The sequence below is a fragment of the Pelodiscus sinensis genome, chromosome 13 (assembly GCF_052426305.1).
Source record: "Pelodiscus sinensis isolate ZL-2025 chromosome 13, ASM5242630v1, whole genome shotgun sequence".
NCBI classification, from domain to species: Eukaryota; Metazoa; Chordata; order Testudines; family Trionychidae; genus Pelodiscus; species Pelodiscus sinensis.
In genome coordinates this window covers 36,101,121-36,114,176 of record NC_143064.1, presented here as the reverse complement: position 1 = coordinate 36,114,176, position 13,056 = coordinate 36,101,121, and the positions used below count along the sequence as shown (strand labels likewise).

At 43.5% G+C, this 13,056-nt stretch overlaps 1 protein-coding gene across 4 annotated transcripts in view; it reads right to left on the bottom strand.

Moving 5' to 3' along the window:
- Window positions 1–13,056, bottom strand: part of KLHL4 (kelch like family member 4) — an 87,665-nt gene that overhangs the window by 41,004 nt on the left and 33,605 nt on the right. For 3 of the 4 annotated variants that reach the window (XM_014572705.4, XM_006121432.5, XM_014572706.4), the window contains exons 2-4: window positions 6,837–7,010; window positions 6,228–6,364; window positions 977–1,173 (exon numbers count right to left, since the gene is read on the bottom strand). In XM_014572705.4, coding sequence (XP_014428191.1) covers window positions 977–1,173; window positions 6,228–6,364; window positions 6,837–7,010 — 508 coding nt within the window. Of the gene's footprint in view, window positions 1–976; window positions 1,174–6,227; window positions 6,365–6,836; window positions 7,011–11,664; window positions 12,101–13,056 lie in introns of those variants that run through there. The other variant, XM_075940742.2, reaches the window with a different exon arrangement.

Below are 13,056 nucleotides of genomic sequence, written 5' to 3'. Positions count from 1 at the left end.
TTTCAGAGGGGTTATATTGTGGGAGCCCAGTAGCCCTGCAATGAAACCACTTAAAATGTCTGGTATGTGAGAGTATAGTTTTGAGGAAGGGTAATGTCCCTCTGCAGTGATAAGTTTAATAAAGTTGTAGCCTGTCATTTAAAATGTATCAGAGTTTGTCCTTAATTGCCACCATGTCCAAATTAACTTACTTTAGCATGCAAAAGCATTCTGCCTCTGGAACTAAATGCTGCTACTAAATGTAATGGTCTCGTGTTCATATTTTGAGAATAAAATTGCAATTTGTTTCCTCGGTGTATTTTCTTTTATATTAATTATGCTGTAATTGCCACTTTTTGTATTTTTTTAAAATCTCATATACTTTATTTCATCTTTCTTTCTGTTTGCTTACACCTTGAAAGCTGTTTTGGACTTTTCTTTGCACTACTGTAAGTCAGAGATGAACTGTGGTATTTCCTTGACATCAGCTTGTCCAGAATCCAGTTCACTTTTCAAAGGACATCATATGCAATCTGTATTGTATCTTCTTCAAATATAAAAATGATGTCTGTCCATATTTTTTCTTTTTAATACCAGTAATTACATAAGTCAAAACTATAAACCATAAAACCAAATGTGTCTTATTGTTTTTATCAGTTCCAATTTCATCCCAATAATTACCCCTTTACCTTTCCTTTTGAGGATGGTTTGTGGCACATATTTCACGTTAGGCATTGTGCAGGATACACCTGCACTGGTAGCTCCTGGAAGCACAGTAACTTTGTAAGGCTCAGTATTTCTTGATCTCAAATGGTGACTACAACCTCTACATCAGTCTGTGAGATTGCAGTATCCATAATCCTCTGCACTCAACTAGTTCTGCTCCATTAGCTCCTTGCTGCCTTTCCATCACACAATTGATTTTTCAGGATCCAATTTAGTATTAGTGCCTGCTTTTCATACTGTCATTTCAAAACTGTTGGTTTATTAATCTTACCATAGTGAATGTATGTGCCATCCTCAGAAGTTCCGTGCAACCCTGCGCATCTCCAAAGGATCGAATCCCTAAGCAGTTTGAAGGATGGAGCTGCTTCATGAGAAAGTTGCAACATACTTCAATGACTTGAGACAGTTGGAGAAGACAAGCTGCAGCCAGCAAACTTTCTATAGTATCTTCCTTTAACTCTAAAACACCTGTGTGGTTTAGATGAAGAAAATTATATATTAATTGGTTTGCCATTCATTTTCCTTGTACCTAAAGCTGCATTTACACTATGAGAAATGGGAGTGATTCCCAGCTCCCGTATGCATACTTGTACTAGCTTTTAACTGAGCTAGAACACTAAAAATAGCATTGTTGTAGTAGCACAGATAGCAGCATGGGCATGCCATCCCGAGTGTATACCCACAGTGTTCAGAAGGTTTTGTATGTAGGCCAACTAGCCTATACCAGCACTACCTGCTGCTATGACTACGCTACTCTTTTTAGCTTGCTAGCTCAGATGAGAGCTAGCATAAGTATGTATATGCATGCTGGGATTCACAGCTGTAACTCATAGAATAGATATCCCTTATGTATCTATTTGCATTCCCTCCCTCCCCCATGAGTTATTGAGAAAAATCTGTGGAAAAACTGGTCAAGCTTTCAGGTTGAATCACTGGCCCTCAGTAGCCACTAGTTTAGGTTGCAACTGAGCCTTCTGATGTCCTATACAACTTGTGTGTTTTTGTCAATGACCAAAGTTTATCTACTTGTCAACCTTTACTACACTAATTTCTGATACACTTCTCAGAATGCTAATTCTGAGTCAAGATATGGATTTTTTTTGGTCACATCATTCTGACATTGGGTCAGTACTGTATCTGTTTAAAGGGTATCTGTTTAAAGAGGAAACAAGGGATTAGGATGGGGAGTCTCTGCAGGGAAAACCTAGAAACAGCCAGCTTGGGAAGAAAGCTAATGTTGAGATTCATAGCATCTTGTTTGAGTTACCCACTAACAGAAAACCTAGAAAACTGGTAATTTTGAACTAGGTTGGTAGACTGTCTAATGAAAGATAGTATTGAGACGTTTATTTTATGCTTATATGTTATGCATTCATTTTCAAATAAATTACTATATTTCTATGTTAATATAAATTCTAATGTTAATTATTAATTAAAGCGTTCCTATATCTGACTTTTAAAAAGTTGGAATAAATTTAATTTATATTAATCAAATTTTCTTTTTATTGTACCAACCACATAATTGCACTAATTCATTTCCTTGAATCATGCTTATTAATTTTGTTCCATAATATCAATATAATTAGAATATTAATGTAAAATCTGCATTTCAGGTTGTGCTTTTCTCATTTGACAATGATCTCTTTACATAAGACCTAATATTTCTATGGGTGCTTAGAGAATCAAACTGAGAGATGCAAGGTGAGTGTGGCATTAGCAGGGCTGTGTTGAGAGGTGGTGGAATAAGTATCCAAGTGCCTGTCTGTCTGACCATTTGTTTGACCTTGTTGCAGGGATTGTTTGATTGTGTGTTTGTCTGCTTGAAAAGTGTAAATTGGGAGTGCTTTGTTCAAGGTGGACCTTGAAGAGATGATTGGATTGGAGGCAAGTCTTTGAGCTCGGGAATCTTCTTGAAGTCAGCAGCTTTATAAAAAAGCAGCCAGAGCAAACAAAGTAGCAGCAAACAGAGGGGCTACGTTTAGACTCGCATGATTTTCCGGAAATGCTTTTAACAGAAAAGTTTTCCGTTAAAAGCATTTTCGGAACAGAGCGTCTAGATTGGCACGGACGCTTTTCCTCAAAAGCTCTTTTTGCGGAAAAGCGTCCGTGACCAATCTAGATGTGCTTTTGTGCAAAAAAGCCCCGATTGCCATTTTTGCAATCAGGGCTTTTTTGCGCAAAACAAATCTGAGCTGTCTACACTGGCCCTTTTGTGCAAAAGTTTTGCTCAAAAGGACTTTTGCCTGAACGGGAGAAGCATAGTATTTCCGCAAGAAGCACTGATTTCTTACAGTAGGAAGTCAGTGCTTTTGTGGAAATTCAAGCGGCCAGTGTAGACAGCTAGCAAGTTTTTCCAGAAAAGCAGCTGATTTTCCGGAAAAACTGGCCAGTCTAGACACAGCCAGGCAGTTTGCTTGGGAGTTTGCCTTAGGGAAGCCCCACAGAGGTTGGAGGGGTTGTTTGTTTTTTCTTGCTTTTTCTTTCTCTTCTCCCCTTCAGACTTCAGGGCACAATAAATACAACAGCTAAGGAGTCTCTCAGAAGGAATACAATATGGATAATGAGGGATCAGCTGTTGCGATCTGCACATGTTTGTCCTCCTTCCAGAGCATAATCTTTGTCTTTACAAAATGCAAGCTGGTCTCCATATTGGAAGAGAAGGTTAAAGGACTAGAAACCCAAGTATCAACCCTGCATTCCGTAAGAGAAAATGAAGTCAGCATTTGATACTGTGGGTACAGCATGCTGAAGGGCCAGAGAGGGTAATGCAGAACAGAGAAGAAAATTAGCAACATGTGACCTCCAGGAGAAGAACGACAACTCAGGTATCCTCTCTCCAGATAGATATAAGTAACCATTTTCAGGCTCTTTGCACAGGTACTACAGTGGAGAATGCTTTGGAAGAGACCTCTGATGGAAGGGATAAGAAGGAGGCCCCATCGACCAGAAGACACGAATGCATAGTGCTAGAGATGGGGGATCCAGGACTACCACTCTCAAGAGAAGGAGATGGGTGGTCATGATCAGGGACTCCCTCCTAAGGGGGACGGCATCATCCATTTGCCATCCAGACCACAGTTGGGGAAGTCCATGTCGGCAAACCCGGCGATGATGGGATCCATGTCACCAAGATTGATGACCCTGTACAGCAGGACAGTGTTGATGGCCTGCACTACCTGTAGAGGGATACAAACAAACAGAGAATCACAGGAGTGCGAGAAACCTTGGGAGGTCCCCAAGCCCACCCCTCTCTTTCCCTCCCCCTCCACAAATACCAGGAACAACCCCCTACATGACCCATCCCTCAGCAGGGCTGTGTGAGGGACTGAAAAACTGCCCGGGGAAGGAGGCTTCCCTCTCTCCCACCCCTTTTCCTAGCAGTTCACCCCCCCTGCTGGGACTTTAGCCTGGAAAAACCATACCTGCACGACGAGGGCCACGATGATTGACTTCCCCATGCGGAACTGGTTGCCAATGGATCTCTATCTGTCCTTCATCATGAGCTTCCACACAGCGATGGCAACCTGCTTCTTCAGCTCCAGAAAAGTCTCCTTCTGCATGCAGAAATTCTGGAGCCACTGCTGGTCATCCCATCACTCCATGATGAGCTGGTCCTACCGGTCGGAATAGGTATGCAGCCGCCAGAAGCGGTGGTGTACAGTGGGGTGCATCTAGAAGAGCTATGCTTTCAGAGAGATGGTAAGGATCTCCTCTATCAGATTAGGGTTGTGTTCCTGCAGGGCCAGGAGGGCATCCTGCAAAAACTGCTGCAGAAACTGCAGCACAACTAATGAGGGCCATCGACTTCTCAGAGGTGGCTGTGGCTGCATGGCTGGATAGCAGAGGTGTCCACAAAGGCTACCACAGCAGTCAGAGCAAAGGCTTTGCTGTCACTCAAGGAGGTAGACAAAGGTGAAGAACCCAAGAAAAGGCTGTACAGGGGGGTCCCTTTAAGCACAAGCCTCAGGCATAGTTCCTAGAAGTAACTGAGGCCTGATGCCCTGCCTGAAGTGATTCCGGGTGGTCTTCAGTACGACTTAGTGTATCCAATCAATGTGGATGCTCTATTTTGAAATATCATTATCATGATCATCATCAACAACAACAACAACAACAACAACAACAATGTGCTCAACGCCGTTGGCGTCCGATGCCTCCCTCAATATTCCCTTCCATCTTTCCCTGTCCAATGCGGAGTGGCTTCATTTCTGTAGACTACCTCCACACCAACCTACTATATCATCTACCCATTCTCTGTGGGGTCTGCCTCTCTTATTCAGAACATCCATTATGCTGAATACCAGGGTCTTAACTTTTCGCTGATTGTTCATTCTGCAGATATGCCCGAATAGCTGTAACTTTCGTTGTATAGCCTTCTGCAGTAGGTTCTCTTTTGTGCTGCCATATTCTGGAAGACTGAGAGAGAAGCTTTTGAGTTATGCAGAGCTCTTCTTAACCTGTAGAAGCTTCTCTCTTTCACCATCAGATGTTGGTCCAAGAATAGAATAAGCTATCTGTCATGTATGATGTGGAGTTATCTATCTATCTATCTATCTATCTATCTATCTATCTATCTATCTATCTATCTATCTATCTATCTGTCAGAAGTGGAATTGAATCAGTTGTCAGAAGTTGCCGCAGATGGAGATGCTGATGCAGACGCAGGGAAGGAGGGAAAGAATACAGCAAGGCAGTCTGCTTCTCCCAGCTGAGATGGAGGGCAGTGGACTGAATGAAACTTGCCACAAAGAGGTTCACTTCCTGAGTTGTTGAATCACACTGTTCCACCCTTCAGAGAGATGGATGAAGCTAGAACTTTCATGTTAGGGGACACAAAAGGGTCTAAAGCATAGCTTACTCTGTAACTTTGAGATTTTTTTTCACAATAAGAGCAAGGTTGTTGTGGGGTATTTTTATTTTTTCAACATATTTCATGAATAAAATACTTCACATATATATTTTCCCATCTGATGTATGCACCTAAACCAGGGGTGGGCAATAATTTTTTGCCGGGGGCCACTACAGAAATTTTTTGTGTGGCCCCCGGGCTGCACATGAAGGGGTGGAGCATTGAACAGAAAGGGCGGGGCCAAGATATTTATAGGTTCCCCACCCCCAGACAATGATTGCCCATGCCTCTGGCATGGGAGGAGACTTTCCTCACTCCCCTGCCCCTATGCCAATTACAGCCTGGGAGCAGGGGAGCATGTGAAGCCTCCTCCGCTCTCCCCAAACCCCACCCTGCGAGCAGCGCACAGTGCTTCAAAGCACCACATGCTCCTGGCAGGGTGGGAGGAGGCTTTGCGTGCTCCCCCGCCCTCATGCCCTAATTGGCATGGGGGGCAGGGGAGCAGCAGGGCCTCCATAGGCCGGATCCACCTGCTTGGAGGGCTGGATCTGGCCCGTGGAGGCCCTTTTGCCCACCCATGACCTAAACACTAGTATAAAATGGATGACGTGGAATATGTTTGTACATTGGATAGTGTTCACTTTTCTTTACAGAACTGGAAAATAGGAATTACCTGTATAGGCATAATGAACCAAAGCTTTCAGTGCTTCTGGGTCCACTCCTTCCATTTTGATCTCCTCTTCTTTTGCTTCACGCACATCATTAGTAAACATTGCAGCAAAATAATCAGACACGGCACTAAGAACCAATCTTGAAACAGAAATAGTTTAGGGAATCTAAATTAGTTCATAATCTCAATAAGAAGCAAAAATTCAGCCCATTATTATACAATTCATTTGTATGTGTAGTGGAAACATATCTTCTGCCTAATACTTAATTGATACAGTGGTGAGCAGTGAAGTTAAAATGGTAATTAATTATTAAGTTAAAAGGGTAATTAAGTAATTAGTATTTAATTTTCTTTCAGGGGGCCTTTGTGCTTTTTTATTCATCTCTTTATACTTTGACTGTAATAAAATAGAAAAACTTGTTCATAGTTGAATTTCTTTCCATTCATAATAATGAATTTGAAGCTATGATCAGATCATTTCACTGTCTTCTGCTGATGTGCTAATATTGTAATCATTCGTTCAGAACAAATCAGGGACAGAGAACTCATATTATCTGAACTCTTAGAACTGTCAGACTATAAAAGCTTCTTAAACAATAAGAAAAATTCCACCTGTGAGCTGGAATCTTGTGATTTCCAGCAATGAGAAGAACATCACACAGCTGCTTCTGCTGGAGATAGTTCTCCATCTTACGGAATGTCTGCTCTGCATGATTTATAGATTGGAAATATTCATCTGAACCGTTGGTGTTCATTCCCGTGGGTGAACAGCTAGCTATCGATATCCTGTTAAAGAAAGAGGAAAATAAGGCTACTATAGTATTATCAAACCTGAGAATGCTTATCCCTTCACCTTTCACTGAGCTATGAAAAAAATCAGTATAATAGAAAGTATTTCAATATAGTAATCTGCTGAGAGTGGAGCTAAAGTGTCATTTCCAGTTGTTTCAAATATACGTCAGCTCTTTTATAAACTGGTATCTTAAAACTTATTGTAATTATAATAAATGTTTCCTAGGAGAGAAAAACAAAATAAAAGGAGAAAGCATTCATATCTGGCAAACAAATAGTTTTAAGAATATATTGCACTATTTTAATGAGTTCTGTGAAGTCAAGTAAAAGATTCCAGATTTGAGTAAAATGATATGATTCAGGGATGGGTTGGGTTGAGTTTTTTTCCCATTAGACACTACTCCCTTCTCATTCCAATCCTTATTTTCAATTATTTTAAAATGTTTTTGCTCAGCAGATGTGTGTTTAGGTAACTGTCATAAGTATGTCTATCAATTTATTAATATGAATGATATACTGATATTTAAAACACTTGATTTTAGAACCATTCCCTGTGAATCTGCAAAGTCTGGTAATTTCTATCCAGAGCAGTTCCATGGGCATCAGTTAGGGTATGTCTAGACTACAGGGTTTTGTCGACAGAAGTTTTGTCGATAGATACTGTCGACAAAGCTTCTGTTGACAAAGAGCGTCTAGACTACATCCAGTTCTGTCGACAAAGCAAGCCACTTTGTCAACATAACAGTGTGGATGCAAAGGACAGTGTAGATGCAATAATGCCTTCTATCGACAGAACTCTGTCAACAAAAGGCGTTATTCCTCGTAGAATGAAGTTTACATACGTCAACAAAACTACTGAGTCTTGTCGACATTATGTCGACATAACTCAAAGGCAGTGTGGATGCAGGTATAGTTTTGTCGACAAAACCCTGTAGTCTAGACACACCCTTAGAGAACTATTTGTGCTAGCAAGCATATACATGGGTAGAATCAAAGCTTTCATTTAAAAGAAATGCCTCACTTTTAGGGTACGTCCAGACTACATGGCTTCATAGACGGAGCCATGTAAAATAGTTTACTCGGCATAGTCAAAGAAGCAGGGATTTAAATAATCCCCGCTTCATTAAAATAAAAATGGCTGCCACGCTGTGCCGACGATCAGCTGATCCGGCACAGCATGGCAGTCTAGATGCGGCGCAGTCGACAAGGGAAGCCTTTGTCGACTGCTCCGGTATGCCTCGTGAATTATTTAATTATTTAAATCCCCGCTTCTTTGACTATGCCGAGTAAATTATTTTACATGGCTCCATCAAGGGAGCCATGTAGTCTAGACATACCCTTACTGTTTTGAATGTAGTCTTCATAACATGACATTTTAGTCCTGAAGTGTTGTTGCTATTGTGTGTGCACATTAGGCCAGGTTTGTGGTAGAAGAGATTTGCAAGTATGTTTATACTAGCATACCCTTTTAGTATACATGCACCTTATGTAGCCAAGAGTTCTGTTACTGATACAGCATTTACCAGTTTTTCTCATTACACTTAGAAAAGCTAGTAGAGCTGCACCTACATCAGTGATTTCACCTGTATAGATGTTCAAAAATTACATCCCTCACTGACATTGCTATCCTGGAAAAGTTTTCTAATGCCACTTTAATTTATTAAGCTTTGTTCACATGTTGGCACTATCCCTATATTGTATAAAACCGGTTCACTTCGAGCAGTGTACACTTAAAATGCTTTAGCAGCTACTCTGCTGTAGTGCTTTAATGAAGATGCTCTAAACTAGTGGGAAAGAAGTCTCTAGTGGGCATAATTAATCCACCTGCCCAAAAAGCAGCTATGTCAGTGGGGGACATTTTCCCATTAACATAGTACTATCTACCTGGTGGGTTAGGTCAATATAACTGTCACCTGGGGGTATGGATTTATCATATCATTAAGCAACTATAATTATACTGACATGGATCTGTAGTGTAAACTTGTTGGGAGGAGAGAAAGCACCCTGCTGAGTGAGACCCAGGGCCCTGAGTTCCTCAGCCCTAGACCTCATTCTCTCACCCCCACATCCTCAGCCCCCCACCCTCCTCAACATCCCACCCGGACTCCTGAACCCTCTCCCATCAGCTCCCTTCCCTGAAGGACCTGTATAATGCCAAGTAAGTCTTTTAAAATTCCCTAAATGGTGCTCCCTACACCCAAGCAGTGCATCCCTTGTCTCCAGTGTAGTGTCCCACTCCCTCCATATTGTCAGAAGTTCTCAACACCTCAGGCTACGTCTACACAGCTTCCCTCTTCTGCAGAAGCCTATGCAGATGAAGCATGGATTAGCATATTGCCATGCTTCATTTGCATAATTAATTAGGAGCCATTTTTGCGCAAAAAACCCCTCTTCCACAAGAGCTGTTCTTTATTTTTTCAGGAAGAATGGCTCTTGCGCAAGAGGGGGGTTTTGCGCAAGAAGGGGCTGTGTAGATGGCACCTTTTGCACAAAAACATCTTGTGCACAAACGGCTCCTAATTAATTATGCAAATTAAGCATGGCAATATGCTAATCCATGCTTCATTTGCATAGGCTTTTGCGGAAGAGGGAAACAGTGTGGACATAGCTTCAGTGAGAGATTCCAGTAATAGATTCCTGGCAGCTCCCTGGTGCTGGAATATTTTTCTGATGCCTCTTCCTGGCCGGAGCCTTTCACTACCAGTATAGCTATGTGCTGCTTATGGACACAGTTTGCTTTTCACCATAGCATGTAGCTACATTTACCACACACAACACAGCCAATGTAAACAAGGCCTGAGCTCTTGAGTACGTCTAGACTACATCCCTCTTTCAACAGAGGGATGTAAATTAGGCACTTCGAAATTGCAAATGAAGACAGGATTTGAATTTCTCGTGCTTCATTTGCATAATCATGTCATGGCGCTCTTTTGAAAAAGAGCTATTTTGAAAGTAAAAATGCAGTCTAGATGCGGTTCTTTTGAAAAGGGAAGGCTTTTTTGAAAGATCCTGTTAATCTATTGAAAGCGGGATGTAGTCTAGACACACCCCTTCTCTCACTTGGCAGAAAAAATAAAAAATGTATTCTGCTTGGCTATGATTAGGAGAAAGCACTTCTGACTCAATTTGCCAATGTAGGCAAGTGAGAAGCATCACAAATGTTATGGGCCTACAGCTGGAGGATGGCAAGGAGGCAAATGAGTATGCATCCTCAAATGATCAGTCTCTGAGCAGTTGCCAGACGCTAATTTTTAAATAAAATTAGAAACAAATATTTCTTCTTTTTAATCACAGCTGTGTAGAAGTTAATATACAAATGCATATACAAGCTATTTGGGTCATTTTTATAATGTATAAATCAATATTTATACTTTCCCTGTCCTCCAGAGATCTAAACAGACTTGCACACAGTATAGCAAAATCAAACATCAGAGATAGAATCGGACCAGGCAATAGGCTAATACTAGTCCCCCAGGCTACATCTACCCTGCACAATTATTTCGGAATAAGCTGTTATGGAAGAAACACTCCAAAATAGCTTATTTCAAAATAGCGTGTCTACACACCAAACGCCCATAGAAGTAGCACTATTTCAAAATAGAGCGGCCACACTCATTGGACACTGAATCACATTTAAGACCCCCTGGGAGCACTTCAGGCAGGGCATCAAGACAGCACTCTCTTCCCATGGCTGCTGTCTGAGACTATTTGAGGCTCATGCTTAAAGGGACCCCCCAGTATAGCCGTATCTCAGGTTTTTCTCTTTTGCCTACCTCCGGGTAGTTCGAACCAGGATGGCTAATGTAGGCAATCGAAGTTGCAAATGAAGCCCGGGATTTAAATATCCCGGGCTTCATTTGCATCTTGCCGGGCGCTGCCATTTTAAAATCCCCGTTAGTGCGGACTCCGTGCCTGCGGCTACACGCGGCACGGAGTAGGTAGTTCGAATTAGGCTTTCTAATTTGAACTACCATTACTCCTCGTTCCTCGTTCTACGAGGAGTAAAGGTTGTTCGAATTAGAAAGCCTAATTCGAACTACCTACTCCGTGCCACGTGTAGCGCGGGCACGGAGTCCACACCAATGGGGATTTAAAAATGGCAGCACCCGGCAAGATGCAAATGAAGCCCGGGATATTTAAATCCCGGGCTTCATTTGCAACTTCGATTGCCTACATTAGCCACCCAAGTTCGAACTAGGGTGGAAGTGTAGACATACCCTCATTGAGGGACAGCAAACCCATTCCTTTTCCTGCTCTGGTCACCCTTGCAGACACCTCAGCACTCTGCCTATGGAGCCAGAGCTACTTCTGGGCAATTGATGACTATTGCAGCTTGTTCTGCACCTCATGCAGCTGTTTCTGCAGGCTGCCTCCCAGACCCTGCAGGAACCCAACCCCCCTGCTCACCTTGGAGACCCTCATCAACTCTCTGTGGGAGTGGTTCATAATGCTGGATCCCACCTACCATCCCCTGTACACCGTACACTGCCACTTCTGGTGACTGGACACCAGTGCAGACTGTGGGGACCAACTCATTGTGGAGCTGTGGGACAACCAGCAGTGGCTCCAGAATTTCCGGATGAGGAAAGACACCTTTCTGGAGTTATGGGAGTAGATTGCCCCTGCCCTCAGGCGATGGAACACTCACATGTGACCTGCCATCCTCCTCCAGAAGCGGGTTGCCTTCTCTCTGTGGAAGTTCATCAGCTACCGATCCATTTGGAACCAGTTCAGTATGGGGAGGTGGACTATTGGGGTCTTGGTCCATCCCCCTATGGTGCTCTCGGTCTATTGTCCCAGGAAGGTGGTAGACTGCTGGAATGGGGGGTTGGTGGTGGAAGCTCCCTCCTAGGGAGGTTTTTCAATCCCGCCTTCACAAAGCCCTGCCAGGGGATGAGGTAAGTGGGGGGTTGCTCCTGCTGTGAGAGAGGAAGGAGGATCAGGGACCTTCCAAGGGCTCTGGCAACCTTGCGATTCCCTGTTTGTTTGTATCCTTGTACAGGTGGTCAGGGCCATCAACACCATCATGATGCTCATGGTCATCAACCTTGGTGATGTGAACACCATCATCGCCGGCTTTGCTAACATGAGCTTCCTCAACTGTGGGTGGACTGTTGATGGCACCCATATCCCCATCCAGGTTTCCAACCACTGGGCATCTGCGTACATAAACTGGAAGGGGTACTTTCCGATGGTCCTGCAGGCCATCATGGACCACCACTGCCAGTTCACAGACATCTACATTGGTTGGCTGGGAAAGGCATATGACACCCGCATCTTCCACAATTCCAGTGTGTTCCAGAAGCTGCATGCCAGCACTTTTCTCCGTCACCGCACCATCAGGGTCGGGGACATGGACATTCTGCTCTGTATTGTGGGGGACGCAGCCTACCCTCTGTAGCCCTGACTAATGAAGCCCTACAATGTCCACCTTGACCACTTCAAGGAATGCTACAGTGCCAGGCTCAGCAGGGCCCAAATGGTGGTGGAGAGTGCCTTCAGGCATCTGAAGGAAAGGTTCTGTTGTCTCCTCACCTGGCTGGACATTGGGAAGCAGAACATCCCATAAGTGATGACCATATGCTGTGTCCTTCACAATATTTGGGAGAAAAAGTGGGAGATGTTCCTCCCTGGGTGGGGGGCAGGGGCTGACCGGCTCAGCAGGGCCTTCAAGGTGCTGCACACGGCTGCCATCCAGCAGGCCCATCAAGAGACCATGTGCATCCAGGAGGCCTTGATGGAGAATTTCTCACAAGGACCCCAGTGGAACTCTCCCTTGGGCCTCTCCACTACGGGCCTGTACGTTGTCCCTCTGTGTCTTTCCTCTCACCCCTCTTCCTTCCTCCCTCTTTACCTCCTCCACTCCAGAGACAATAAGCCACACTTTTTGTTTTGAAAAAAAAATTATTTGCTTTTTTATTTAGGGTCAAAGTAACTAGGGAGAGACTGTGGAAAGAATCATGGATGGGGGAGAGGGAGGAGAGGCTTAAGACTGAAGCTGGGAGTGGTGCCTCACTCTGGTGATCCTACTGTCACAGGT